Raw genomic sequence first — 14,508 nt, 5'->3', positions numbered from 1 at the left:
TTGTTATGTGCCGTCGAGTCACTTGTGCTGTCCCTCCACCCTCCCAAGCATGATGTCCCTCTCCAAGGATTGGTCCCTCCTTGCAATATGTCCAAATGAAACCTCAGAACCTTGCCTCCAAAGAGTAGCCCAGTTTAACCCTCTCCAGGATGAACCTGTTTGTTTTCTTAGCAGTCCATGGTACATTCAATACTCTTCTCCAGCACCACAGCTCAAAGGCATCAATTCTCCTTCTACCCTCCCTAGTCATTGTCCAACTCTCTGGCACATAACAAGTGATTACAAAGACCATGGCCCATATCAGACACACCTTAGTTTTTGTTATTGGTTGTATGTACCATTGAGAGAAACAACGGATAGCTGACCCTCCAGCGGGTTTTCAGGGGCAGTTAATCTCACAGGGTGGGGGAGGGAGACTACCTGTTTTTCTCTCACAGAGCAGCTGAAAGATTTGAACCATGTGACTTTGAATTGGCAGCATAATTCCTCACCACTAGGCCAAGTTTAAATTGTTTGCACCATCGGGAGACTTAAATGGGGTATGTTGTTGTTGTTGTGTACCATCAAGTTGGAACCGACCCATAGCTGACCCACCAGTGGGTTTTCAGAGGGAGTTAATTGCACAGGAGGAGACTTCCCATCGGTCTTCCATGGTGCAGCTGGTGACCTCAAATCATGTGCCTTCAGGATTGCAGTGCAGCTTCTTGCCACTAGGCCCCCAGGGTAGATAAAGTGGAGGTCATGATCAGGCAGTTTCCTTATCAAAACAGAAGCAATCAGACTACTGAAAGACATACAAAGCTGAAGCAGTTTCACTTCCAGGAATTTATGCCCTGGTTGATGAAGCCCTTAAGTGGTGCAAACAATAGTGTTCAGCTGTTGAGCAAAAAGCTAGAGTCTACTCAGAGATGCCTTGAAAGAAAAGCCTGGCAATCTACTCCTAGAAAAAGCAGCCATTGAAAACTCTCTGGGGCATAGTTCTACTCTGACATTTCTGGGTCAACATCCATCAGAGATAACCACAACTGCTTTACAGAGAGACTTGCACACTGCATAGATATGTGTGTTTGAGAAAGTTCAGACAAAAACAAAACAAGAGAAAAAAGAAAAAAAAAACAACAAACAACAACCTGGAAAGGACTGTCAATAGTACAATAGGGAGCTTTCTGATGATCTACTGGGAAGGAGCTACGCTGTTAAACCAAAGGTATGCAGTTTGAATCCACCAGTTGATCTGTAAGAGAAAGCTGGGCAATCTCCTCCCAGGCAATTTATTAACCTGTGGAGAGTCAGCTATGAGCCTGTTCTATCTGGATGTTGCATAACTTCAAACAGCAATGGTACAATAAATCACTGTATAATCATGGCGTGAGACTATGTAGGCAAAGCAAAGATGTGTGGGAATAAATAGATATAATATTGTTGATACATTGACAAGAGTTGAGTGCAGAAAGAGGGATCTCTGATGGCTTAGTGGGTACAGCAGTGCATTGCCAACACAACGTGCATGGTTCAAATCCACCTGGTCCTTCACAGGAGACAGACAGGTATTCTCCATGTGATTTACAGTTTCTGAAAACCCACTGGAGAGTCAGCTATGAGTTGGTTCCAACTCTAGAGCAATGAGTTTTGAAATAATTTTTTAAAGGTTTGTATAGTATGACTGTGCTTTTTTTATTATTCTTTTTTTAAATTTTTTTTCTATAATTATATTTTATTAATTTTCATAAACATTTACAGAGATTTTGGGTTTCCATTCATTCATTGTTGCACTATTCTCTCTACCCTCCTCCCAGTTTGTTCTTGTCCAAATGCCACAGTGCTTGTCAAAGCCAGTTCTGATTAATCTTCTTTGTCAGTGTGTCCTTTGCCATTCCCTATCACTCCTCCCTGAGAGAGACTTCACCCTGAGTCATAAGGAAAAGGGGATGGCGTATTCTCTTAGCTACTTCCTGCTGAAAAGGGACGCTGTGGGTATCAGGGTGAAGATCTTCTCTCACTACTCTAAAGGGCCCCTTTGGCAGTAGGAAACACATAGACTATTATGGAGATTGATTTTGGGATTTAGATGCACTCTTATTGATTGTGCTTGGCCGTACATGTTCATATCCTTGAAGATGTATCCAGAAATTATGGAAAAGTAAAAGAAAAGATTCTTTCATTGTTTTACAAACCCTCCCCCAGGTCCCCTCCACCATGTAGCACTCGCTCTAGTCTCCTGTGATGACAGAAATACCTAGTTATATATCTCTTTTAAACAGTTTTCTCCCTCCTCTGTTTCAGTGCAGTATACATTATTGAACCCATCTTACTCAGTCTCTCCCCAACCCCAAGGACAGTCCCATTCTACAACAGTGGCATCATGTAATATTTGTCCTTTTGTGACTGGGATATTTCACTCAGCATAATGTTCTCCAGAGTCAACCATTTTGAATAATATTGCATGAGTGCCTTGTTTTTTAATGCAGCATAGTATTCCATTGTGCGAATATACCACAGCTTCTCTAGCCATTCGTTTGTTGATGGGCACTTAGGTTGTTTCCAACTCCTTGCTATTGTGAACATAGCTGCAATGAATATGGGTGTGGACTGTGCTGTTTTTAAAATGAGAATATATAAACAGGCTTTTATGTGTACAGAAAATATCTGGAAGATTAACCCAGAATCATTGACTGTACTAGGTCATGGGAACTAGTGGTGTAGGAAGGCACCTGAAGTCCTTCTTACTTTATAGTCTTATTTTCATTTACTTGTTTTCTGTTACATGAAGTCTACCTGTAAATGAAAGAAACAAATTAAAAGTGTTGTAAAAGGGAAGAACAACAGGAAAAAGAGAGTGAAATTGGTCAATGTCAAGAGTAAAGGAGTCAGGACTTCGGGAAATAATCTTTCCCCAAAGTGGCTCCCTTGTGCGTGGGGAAAGACTTCTCTCAGTAGAGCACTTTTCTGTGTGAAGACCACAGGGAAAGGCAGCTGTCTGCGGTATTCCTCAGTCCCACACAGCCAAGTCTATGCTCAGCTCAGTGGAAGCCTGACCCTCCTCTTGATCAGGGAAGTGAGAGGGACAATTTGGGTCCCAGACCACAGCCAGGCTCGCAATTCACAATTGTCACTGTCAGTCAAGTCAGAACTGACTCACAGCTAACCCTCAAGTGGGTTTGCAAGTACCTGTAAATTGCAAGGGAGGAGGTTGCCCTTTGTTCTTCCATGTAGCTGCTATTGGATTTGAAAGCATATAGAACTGCACTGGGCTAGGGGGTTCTGATGGTAAGTAGCCCATAGAGAGTTGTACTGCTATCCCAGAGGCAGTGCCTCTCTGGCAGTTTGAATCTACCAGCACAGGGAGGAAAATGGGCGAGTTACAGCCTTAGAAAACCTGCCGGAGAATTAGCTATGAGCAGATTCTGATGTAAGGCAGCGAGTGCATGGATGAGCACTGGGCTAACGTGGTTTCAGATCTGCCTGCCTGCCTGCTGTAAGGCAGTAGTGAACTGGCAATGACTAAGAAGGCAAGGTAAGCGAGCTGGAGACCTGAAGTGTGCCTTCTTAGAATGGCCAGTCCTTACACTCCTCACCCCAGGCAAACTTTTGTCTTCTTCAGGTTTGCTCACATAGTTCTCAGAGAGAAGTGTGGGGTGAGTTTAGTAAAAAGCCCAACAAAAGAAGGGCTGTCACTAACTTCCCACTGTCAGTGGGGACTTTTACCCAAACAACCTTCTCTAGAAACCCAGCCACAGAGCCTTGGGAGGGACAGCCTTACTCAGCTATTCCTTCTCACACTGTGTGGTGCTTGCCTCCATGCGCACCTCTGAATTACATTTCTCATCATCCCAAGTCTTTCTCCCTCTTTTCAGCATTTAAACACTAAACCAACCAGTTTGGTATTTAGGAAAGTGTGAGCCTAAATCCATTTCCTCCTACCCACAGAACTATGCAAGTGTAGGAACTCAGTTTGAGGTTCTGTGATGCACCAAACTCTTTGGTTTTAATCCCTCCCCTGAAGGACAAGGGCCAGGGATGTACTGTGTAAATGCACTGGCTGCTAACCCACAGATGGAAGGCTGTGTCCACCAAGAAGAAAAAGAGGTCAGAAGAGGTCTAGCAATCTGTTCCTCAAAACCAGTGACTGAGAACCCTTCAGAGTGCAGATCTACTAAAACATGCCCGGCCACTGTGGGTCAGAGTGGAGTCCAGGCCAGCTGGAACAGTGCAGAGGAAATGGGAGTCCACATTTAATCTCACAAGATGGTTAGAGGGAGGTTTGGGCTGGTCCAGTGTGTAAGCCAGGCCCAGGGTCCAGCAGATGCAATGGCCTCAAATTTAATCCTATATACAAGAGGCCCAAGACTTCTCATTCTTCCATATTCTTCTTAGTTATAGGTCTGATTCATTTTCCAATTGTTGTTGTTATGGTCCGTTGACACTCCAGTAGGTTTTCAGAGGCTCTAAATTGTACGGAAAGAGACTGTCCATCTTTTCCCCACCGTGCAGCAACCAGTGGATTAGAACCACGTGCCTTTGGATTGGCAGCGCAGTTCCTTACCATCTTTTCATTAGAGCCCCACAACTACTTAGAAAGGAAGGTATGACTCTCCCCATTCCCAACTTCACTCCTCATCCTTCGAAGAACCTAGTTCTGTATTCTCTTCCAGATTGTAAAGCAATCCTTTTTCGTCACTAAGGAAAAGTCTAGCACCTGGGTACCTCACTAGCACCTGGATACCTCACTGCGGGACCCTTCCTTCAGATAACCAAGTTTCTCCCAGCAACAGCGGTGACAAGCCAAGGCTCAGAGGGGCATTTGTCATTTGGGGCCTGACAGGGGCCTCTGGTCTAACCCTCAGGCTGGGGCTTCAATCCAAGTGCTCCCTCAAGGCCTGGCCTGAAGCGTGTGTGCCCCAATCATTCCCGGTTCGGGGTGAATCTCCCCAACACCCTGGGATTGCAGCACCCCCGCCCCCGACCTGTGCACAAACGAGGGCGGAGGGCAGAACCTAGGGGCTCGCTGCCTTGGACCCCACATTCTGACCCCGCAGGGCCCGCGCAGAGGCGCGGCGCGCAGAGCGCCAGGCCCGAGCTCTGCGCGCCCGCCGTTGGGTGCGGGTAAGACGCGAGCAGCGCCCGCCTCGGTGGCCGCGCTGGTTAGTTAGCCGGGGGGGACCGGAAGGATAACGAGGAAGTAGGAGCGGGTTTCCTTAGATGAGAGATTACTTCCGTCCGGGCTCTGGCCTCACTCCGGAGCTGGCTGCCGGGGGTCGGGCTCGGGGCGCGCGGGGCTCCGGCCACGCCTTGCCACCTGCAGCGGCCCGGGCGGGCGGCACGCGCCGGCCTCGGCGGAGGGGCTAACGTGGGGATTCTTGCAGGTGGGAGTCGAAGGCATCTCAAAACGTCAAAGTCATGGTGGCCAAACAGCGAATCCGGATGGCTAATGAGAAGCACAGCAAAAACATCACCCAGAGGGGGAACGTAGCCAAAACCCTGGTAAGGCGGGGCGGCGCCCGCTGGCCGGGCGGGCCGAGGGGCGGGGCGGGCCGGCCGCGAGCTCGGAGCCTGACCGCTCCTCCTGCGGGGTCCCGGGCCCCTCCTCCTGCGGGATTCCGGCCCCCTCCTCCCCCGGGGTCCTGGCCGCCGGATCCGCGAGGCTCAATGTTGCCGCGTATGCACAGGGCCCTGGTGGTCGTGGCCCCGCTGGCAGTGGCTCCCGGGGTTGCATAGACACGCAGTGAAGACATGGGGGTGGGGGAGTAGGGGCACAAGGCCTTGGTCCCTAGGAAAGAAGGAAACACATCCTTTGAGGACAGTTAAAAGAACTGCATGACACAGGGCCTGGAACTTGTATTTGATGAATGAATGAATGAGTGAATGAATGGCAAACGCAAACCACTTATCATCTCTCTTGTAGACTCACTTCCTGCCCCCATCCCTAACAGGCACCCACCTCTGTAAGATTTTCTTCCTGGCCCCTAGGGAATGATTGACCCTGTTTACGTGAAAGGACTCAAGGCAGGGAGTGAGATTCCTCCCTTCCACCTCTTTTCTCTCAGACCTCTTCTCCAGGGAGGCGGGACTAAGTTAAATGCTAGGCTAGTGTTTGCTCCAAACCCAGGCTCTTCCAGAAGATTTACTCCTGAAATTTAGAGACCAGCTTACTGTCTGAAATTGTGCCCTCCAAATTGTAGATTTATGCGTTTCAACAGGGATTTTAAGTGAAAACTGTCGTGTGTATAGAGAATGAATTCTCTTCAAAAAACAGAAGCACTTCAACAGAATATGCCGGAGCTGGGACTCAGAGCTTTTAACTGTCTGTAGGAGCTTTTAGCTGTCTGTATGAGTTGGATCTCTGAGGTTATGAGGAAGGGCACCTGGAATCTAGTGCCATATGCCTAGGTGGCTGTCCCCGTGAAGCCCCAGATTGGTTTAAAAAGCTTTCAGAGGTGGAGAGGTAGTTCTTTTAAGCCAAAGCAATTGCGCTGGTTTGATTAACTCAGCAAACCCAAGTAAAATCTGCAGTAATCATGCCAGAAATTTTGCAAAACCAAGGATATACTGCCGAGCCCTTAGAATAAAACTCTCTTCGGAGCTGTGAACCTAACTCCAGATTTAAGTATTCCATAAAATTAAGAATGTAATCATTTGCTGCACCGAAATGTGACTGTCATTTAATGGTATCATTGTTCACATGGATTTAAATCTTTATTTATTTGTACTGGGGGTTGGGGAATGGCTTTCTAAATGTCAGTGGACTTGGGGAGTGGGAAGTACTGTTAAAACATGACAAGTTTCGTATCCCTAGGAGATCAACTCTTCCCAAGCTATCCTACTTTGTAGATTGGATAGGTTCTATCTACTAGCTGCTTTTTAGTTGACACAAAAGAGCCCTGGTGGTTAAAGGTAAAAGGTTGACTTAACTTTAGTGAACCAATCACAACTAAATTATTTCACCCCCAAGTAGATAGACTCTTGTCTACTCAGTGACGTACAAGGAGCCTTGGTGGGAAAAGGTGACATGTGAGTGATTCAGACTTTCCTAGAGGCTATGAGAAGGAAAAGCCTGGCAATCTGCTTTCATAAAGGGTACAGGCTAGAAAACCCTGTGGGGCAGTTCTGTTCACAGAGGGGCCTGTGCAGAGTCCAAAAGAACCCCCACTGACAACATGTGGACTTACTGAAAATGACTAGTTGTGGAGGTCTTCATAGAACTAAGGACCCAACCCAAAGCAGAGGCGAGGGAGAGCATCTGGGAGACTGTTCATACAGTAACTGTAACCAGGGCGTTTAGTGTGGTAGAGAGTGTGAGGGTGATGCTGTACTGGGCAAGGTTGCCGTCTGTGTCCATGGAGTGGCTGTGAGTCGAGCTGACGGAACAAGGATCCAGAGTTCAGCTGTTAACTGCATTAAGTAAAAAGTGCAACCAAGTAAGGCAGGCCTGCTTTAACCATCAGGCTCCAAACACCTCACGCTCTCCAAGATGACATGAAAGTGTTTGAAACCAGAAAAAAAACCAAAAAAACATTTGGTACCAAAATGTCAAAAGAAAATGGGACAGTTAGGGGGGAAAATGGTTCAATGTCTAGAAAATGTTACAAGTCACTTGAAATTCAACTCAACTTTCCTATCACTGTACTTACTATTCCATATGCTAGGAGGATACATTTTAATAGGTTTTGATACACTGTGGGGAGGGCCCTGTGAAAGTGCCTGGCGCCTATGAGGGTTTATAAATGGCCTTACTAAATTTATAATGAAAGGCTTCTAAACCAAGCTACAGTGTATGTTTGCTTTCAGTGGTTTGGAGGGGCATTTAGGCTCTCTTTGTTGTAAATAGACCTGTATCCAAATAGTAAAATGAAATTCTCTTTGAAAAAGAAAATCTATAAAACTGAGTTTTTATGTACCTAATAACCTTTGATAGACAGAACTTCAAAAAAAAACAACTGTTCAGAGTGAAATTCAGCACATTGAGAGAATAGAAACAGATTCCAAATGAAATAAACTCTTCTTTTTTTTTTTTGAAATAAACTCTTCTACTGTAGGCAAATGTGCCAGTAGTTTATTAAGTCATAACTGGGGTTCGAATCCACTAGCTGTTCGTTGGGAGAAAGATACACAGTCTCCTCTTGTGTGATTTACAGCCTCGGAAAACCTGCCAGAGGGTCAGCTATAAGTCAGTTCTGACTTACCGGCAGTGAGTCAGTCTGTCAGTCCATCAGTCATGGAGTGAGTCACTCCTGAGTAGAACAAATGGTTAAGCAGTGGCTACTGACTGAAAGTTGCAGTTTGTCCCTTCTCAGAAGTTCCTCAGAAGAAAGGACTGGTGATCTGCTTCTGAATGTTCACAGCCAAGAAAACCTTTTGGAGGGCATTTCTGATAGAAATACTTGGGGTCACCATAAGTTAGAATTTACTTGGCCACACCTAGTTATAGGATTGATCAGTATTGTTTTTCCAGGTAGCAGATAAACCCAAGAAATAAAGTTAGAGTGTCATGATTATTGAGTATTAACTGCTCAAGAATGAAAGGGGAGAATTCTGGGTCATTTGAGCCACATCTTGTCACAGAAAAGCCTTCCTGATATTTTGGAGGAAAGGGCAAAGTACTGCTGGAAATGAACCCTATCATTTACAGAATTGCTACTACTTTCATTACCTTTCTCTGCAACAGATTGGGGCTCTATGAGTGAGCCAGGTGGGATTGTGCAGAACACTTCATTTAAAAAGAAAAAGGTGACCCAGGGCTCTCAAAAAAAATGCTGTTATAATCAGCCAGGCGTTTTTGAGCTCGGAAAGTCCCCAAATAACAATGCTTCACTGAGGAATGTCATCAGAGAGACTTTCATATTATACTTTCTCCAATTCTGCATGGTCATAATTTGTCTTTCCCAGCAAATGAAAAATAAAGAACTCTGTTAGGTATCTGCCCTAGACTGATGATTAATTTACAGACTCTTGCAGTTGCTTTTTTTGGGAAATGTTGTTGCTATGTGTCATTACATAGGAACCAACTCATGTCTGATTGCCCATCTTTGACCCAAAGAGCAGCTGATGGGTTCAAACTGCCTACTTTGAGACACATAGTTTGAATCCACCAGCTGCTCTGCAGGAGAAAAATGGACAGTCTGCTCCTATGCAATTTACAGTCTCTGAGAACCTGCTGGAGTGTCAGCTATGAGTTGATTCTACTCTGTGGTACATAACAACAACTAACTAACAAGTTGCTAACCACAGCTCACTTACCCAGCAGGTCATAGAAATATTTATTTAGCATTAGTGGGAAAACAGCAGTTGGTTTCTGGTCAGTGACGCCAGATCACTGAGTGTCAGAGAGAGGAAAGGGAACTGCCACAACCTGTTCAGACAACTTTCCTTACTGTTTTGGGGTTTTGCTCTAGTGGCATAGTCTGTAGGGAATTGAGCTACCAAGGCAGAGCCTCACAGGCAGTTCACATTCACTGGTTGGTTCACTCGAGAAAGTGGGGCCGTCACCTCCAGTGCAGTTTACAGCCTCAGCCACTTAATGGAAGGTCGGCTGTGAGTCATTTCCAAGATGGTGACGATGAGTTTGATTTGGTTCTTTTGCTTGTTTGTTTTCTAGTTATTTGTTATTCTGCATGTACCATAGCCTTGGGAGTCAAAGAAAAATATAGTGGAAATTAGAAAGCTGATTTGTCCTTTGGTCAAGGGCAGCCACCTGTCCCCTTGCAGCTGCTTTGACATCATGTCAGTGTGATAGCACACATACTTACAAGATCATAGAGGACAAGAGAAGTGAATGAGTTTTAAAAGCTGACAGCACTTTAATCCATACTTCTGCAGGAAGAGAGATGTGGACACAATCCTATCTTCTGTTATTATTATTGTCAGGTGCTGTTGGGTAAAGTACAGCTCATAGCAAACCCTATGAACCTGACCCCTGCCCTGTCCTTTGGCATCCACAACATCTCTGACCAAATACAGCCCATTAATAGTCACTGTGTCCACCCATCTCCTTGAGGGTCTCCTGCTTCGCTGACCCTCCATCTTTCCAAACATGATGTCCCTTTCCAAGGAATAGCCTCTGTTTGCAACATTTCCAAAGTATAAAAGGCAAACCTTCATCATTCTTGCATCCAAGGAGTACTCTGGCTGCACTTTTCCCAAGACATATCTGTTTGTTCTTTTGTTTGGTAGCTTGAACTGTTTGGCAGTCCAGGGATAGTCAGTCCTCTTTTCTAGAACAAAGACATCAATTCTTCTGTCATCTGTATGCATTGTCCAGCTCTCAGACGCATAGAAAGTTATTGAAAAGGCCATGGTCTGAATCAGGTGCACCTTAGTATTCACACTGACATTTCTCTTCAGTAATTTGGAGAGGTCCCTGGCAGCATACTGCCCCAGTGCAATCCTGATCTTCTGACTGCGAATACCAAGGGTATTGATTATAGATCCAAATAAGATGAAACTGTTGACAAATTCAATATTTTCCCCATATATCTTGAAGTTGCTTATTTGTCCAGTGGTGAGTATTTTTTGTCTTCTTAATGTTGAGATACAACTTATATTAAAGACTATAGACTTTGATCTTCTGTAGCAAGTGTTTCAAGTCCACTTTACTTTTAGCAAGCAAGGTTGTGTCATCTGCATAATGCAGGTTGCTGATGCATTTTCCTCCAATCCTGGCCCCACATTACTCTTCATTAAATCCGGCTTCATTTGCGTAGTAAACTATAGGATTGGAGGAAGACTCATCAATACCCATGATAAATGCAGTCAAGAAATCAGAAGAAGTGTTAACCTGAGTCAAGTGATGATATTTTCGCTTGCTCCCTATGCATCAGAAGTTGCACAGTGAATGGCTGAAAGAAGGTAAATGCTTTTGAGTTGTGGTCGAGAAGCCAAAAGAACAAACAAGTCTGCCTTGGAGTAAGTGCAACCGAGGTGCTTCTTAGAGGCAAGGGTGGTAAAGTTCATCTGGAATATTTTGGGCATGTTGTCAGGAGGGACCAATATTTGGAAGAAGACACCATGGTGGGAAAGGTGGAAGATCAAAAAAGAGAAGATGCCTTCAAGAGGATGGATTGCCATGGTTACTATAACAGTAGACTGGAGCAGGGATGCTGGTGCAGGATAGGGCACAGTTCAGAGCTGGTATTTATAGGACCTTGTGCTGCCAAACACACAGTTTGAATCCACCAGCTGCTCTGCTGGAGCAAGACAGGCAGTATACTCTCATGCAACTTACTGCCTCTGAAAACCCTGTTAGAGGGAGGGTCAGATATGGGTTGGTTCTGACTTGATGGTATAAACAGCATCAACCACACAATGAGTAGAGGATTCTTCAGCACCTAACAACAGCAGCAGGTAAGCTATATAACCTTCATTTTAGTTTTTATAATCTAGTGTCCAATCCCTGAAGGTGCATACCAGGCATGGAGCAAGCTCCAACCCAGAACTAGACAAAAGTGTTAAATCAGGTTGTGTACAGCTCACCCAGGAAACGTCGAGCAACCTCACAAAAGTACTCAGCCTTCTGGGGTAGAAGACTAGGGCAAAGGTATCGACTGAAAGTTTGGGGAGAGGGGAATCTCTCAATTTGATCCTTCAAAGAACTAAAATGAAAGGTTATATAAAGGGGCCGAATTCACTGAAAGCAATTACCATTAATCAATTTTGGCTCCAAAAATTACTATTGATCGATACACTTATATTCTATCTGTTCCTCCAAATCTGTAAGACTGCCAAATTCACTGAGCTAACTAAAACCAAATCAGTTGCTGTTGAGTTGATTCAGATTCAAAGTAACCCCATAAATTGGAGAGTAGGACTGCCCCTTGGGATTTTGGGGGCCTCTAATCTTTACCAAAGCAGATTACCTGCATGCGTTCCTACTATGAATCTTTAGGTTATTAGTTGAGTACAAACTATATACTGTACAAACTATGGCTGTGTGACAGCCATGTTATAAACCTATCACAGCCTTTTGCATTAACTCCATCTGTCTCAGGACTTGTGCCACCAACACGAGGTTCAAATTTACTAGCTTCTTCATGAAAGAAAGATAGGTAATCTCCTACTGTGTGATTTCCTGCCTCTTAAAATCTGCTGGTGGCTCAGCTATGGGTCGATTCCAGCTCGGCTGTATTCAGCACCAACCACGTATCCTTCACTAGAGAACTCTGGTGGTCTAGGGATAAGGAGCTGTGCTGTGCTGCCCATCGTTGGCTTAAATCCACCAGCTGAGCTGCAGTCTCCTCCTGTGCCATTTACAGCCTCTGAAAATCAACCTGTGAGTCAATTGTGACTAGACAGCACATAACAACATATACGTCACTGGAGCTACTGGGGCTTATAAGACATGGTGCATCTGCCTAGCAGTATTAAAAAAAAACAAAATACATTTATGGAACAAATGACTTAATCCTACTTGTTTCCATTCTTTTAGAGGCCGCAAGAAGAGAAGTACCCTGTAGGACCGTGGCTGCTGGCCCTGTTTGTTTTTGTTGTCTGTGGCTCAGGTATGACTTTTTCACTGAACCTGTACTCAAGTTCCCAGCACGTGTTTTATTTACAAGCTGCATGGATGGAAACCGTGTTGGCCCGTGATTCAAGTTAATCACTACCTTAAGCCTGAACGTTAATGGGCTCTGATTTAGTTTCTCCTCCAGCAGACCAAATATGGGTTTAAACAGAATGTATATGCTATCTATTTATCATCATAAAATGATTACATTGAGCAATTAAATTGGCTCTATACACTCAAGAGTTCAGTTAAGTCTTCCTGCGAAGTTACAGCTTAAAGAGGGCATTTGGAACAGAAAGTGGAACACTGTCTGCATGAGATAAATCTGTATTCCAGAGAAAGGTCAAGGCAGTATAGGTAGGAGAGAGTTCCGAGGTAGGGCTGAGCTTTTGGCCTGAGTCTGAAGGCATGGTCGCCTGGGACTGGAAGTAAGGTTCAAATGAGGGAGGCTTGAGGTAAAAAAAAAAATAAAAAATTGTTTCTGATGAGATTCTGTCTGTTGGAGCCTTGACGCAGCTCCCAGGTTCCCTCGCGTTGGCTCTCCGCAGCCCTTGGGAGTGTAGAGCACCGCCCCTTGAGTGCCTCTGGGAGTTCCCACCCTGTGACTTGAGCAATCCACATCTTCTGTGCACCTGGGGCTCCCAGGAAGCTAACACCTGCCCCCATGGCTAGAGGAGTGTGACTAAGATCCTCTTATCTCCAGGAAAATGTCCCTCAGCTAGAGAGGCACACATTCTTCCAGGAAGGAGAAACACATGACAGTAGTTGCTTAAGGCTCCAGAATGTAAAAGATAATTTTAGGTCTTCAGATTAGAACATATCCCATACAGACAGACAAAAAAAGGCTGCCACCCAACCCCATCAGTGTGCTTGAAAAGTATTCCTTGCTCAGGATATGGACCCTTTCATCACTCTGTTTACCCATCTTTGCTCAATCACATCTGAGGGTGGGATACTCATCCAAAACATCTTTTCTGTGTAGCTTGAATTCTATTAGAAATCTCTCCTCTATTTTGAACTGCACTGTGCTGTCTTAGCTCCCTTCTCCGTCATTCAGGCTTGGCCTCCTAGAATGAACTCATTATCTTCTGAACATCTCTGGTCTTCAGAAATTTTAAGGACGATTGCCTAGTGGTTCCTTCTGCAAACTATACTTCCCTCATTCTCTCAATCTTGCCCTCTAAGATGTGGCTTTGTCCCCTTTCTGGGTTCTTTCCAGGACTCTCTTAATGTACTCCATCTCTAGTTCCAGTTTGAGTTGACTCCAATTTGTAGTAACACTGTGATTGTCAGAGTAAAACTGTGCTCCATATGATTTCCACTCACCAGGCTTTTCTTCCTGCATGACTCTGGATGCTCTCAAAGTCCTAGTGTTCACAGAGCAGCTAGGTGCTCTGTTTACACCATGAAAGGACTCTCTCTTAAAGTACAGCTGCTTTTTTGTTTTTTAAATGTAGGCTGTGATCTAGAGGCATGACCATCTTAGAGCCTGTGAGAATGTCACTGCCCTTGATTTCCTCCCTTAGCTTCAGTTCATTGCCTGTGCCTGCAGTTCAACTACCTTTAACAGCCTGACCACGTTGCTGACTCATGTCGAAGTAATGACCGGCCAGCCTCACTTCACCTTTCTTCACATAAACTTCCTGCAAGCCTTAAGAAACATCCATAGTTGTCCCCTGCCCCACCACACAATTGTTTTATTGAGTTCTTGTCCCTCACTCACATTTGAAACTATTTACTTGCTTATTCATTCTCTCTGCTAGGATGTTAGCTCAAGAGAGGCAGTGTTTACTTTCCATTACATTTGCAGTGCCTAGCATGGTATTTAATACATAGAGGAGGTACAGTAAATATAGATTGATAGATGTGTGGACAGGTGGGTGCATGGATGAAGGCAAGTGTAGAGTGGGTAGTGGATGGGTGGGTAGTGGATGGGTGGATGGATGAATAGATGAGTGGGTGGGTAGGTGGATAGGTAGATAGGTGAATGAGCAGATAGATGGATGAATGAG

The 14,508-nt window shown here is 45.0% G+C and overlaps 1 protein-coding gene across 1 annotated transcript in view; it reads right to left on the bottom strand.

Annotated features, from left to right (window-relative positions):
• Nucleotides 1–5,230: 5,230 nt before the first annotated feature.
• Nucleotides 5,231–14,508, bottom strand: part of LOC102873194 (coiled-coil domain-containing protein 47-like) — a 34,325-nt gene continuing 25,047 nt past the window's right edge. Inside the window, exons 2-3 of the mRNA XM_006884610.1 lie at nucleotides 5,454–5,789; nucleotides 5,231–5,356 (exon numbers count right to left, since the gene is read on the bottom strand). Coding sequence (XP_006884672.1) covers nucleotides 5,231–5,356; nucleotides 5,454–5,789 — 462 coding nt within the window. The remainder of the gene's footprint in view (nucleotides 5,357–5,453; nucleotides 5,790–14,508) is intronic.

Source organism: Elephantulus edwardii, unplaced genomic scaffold (assembly GCF_000299155.1).
Source record: "Elephantulus edwardii isolate Elephantulus edwardi_28Jun2011 unplaced genomic scaffold, EleEdw1.0 scaffold00036, whole genome shotgun sequence".
Classification (NCBI taxonomy): domain Eukaryota; kingdom Metazoa; phylum Chordata; class Mammalia; order Macroscelidea; family Macroscelididae; genus Elephantulus; species Elephantulus edwardii.
Note: the sequence above shows the minus strand (reverse complement) of the source record. Positions and strands in the feature narration are given on the sequence as shown.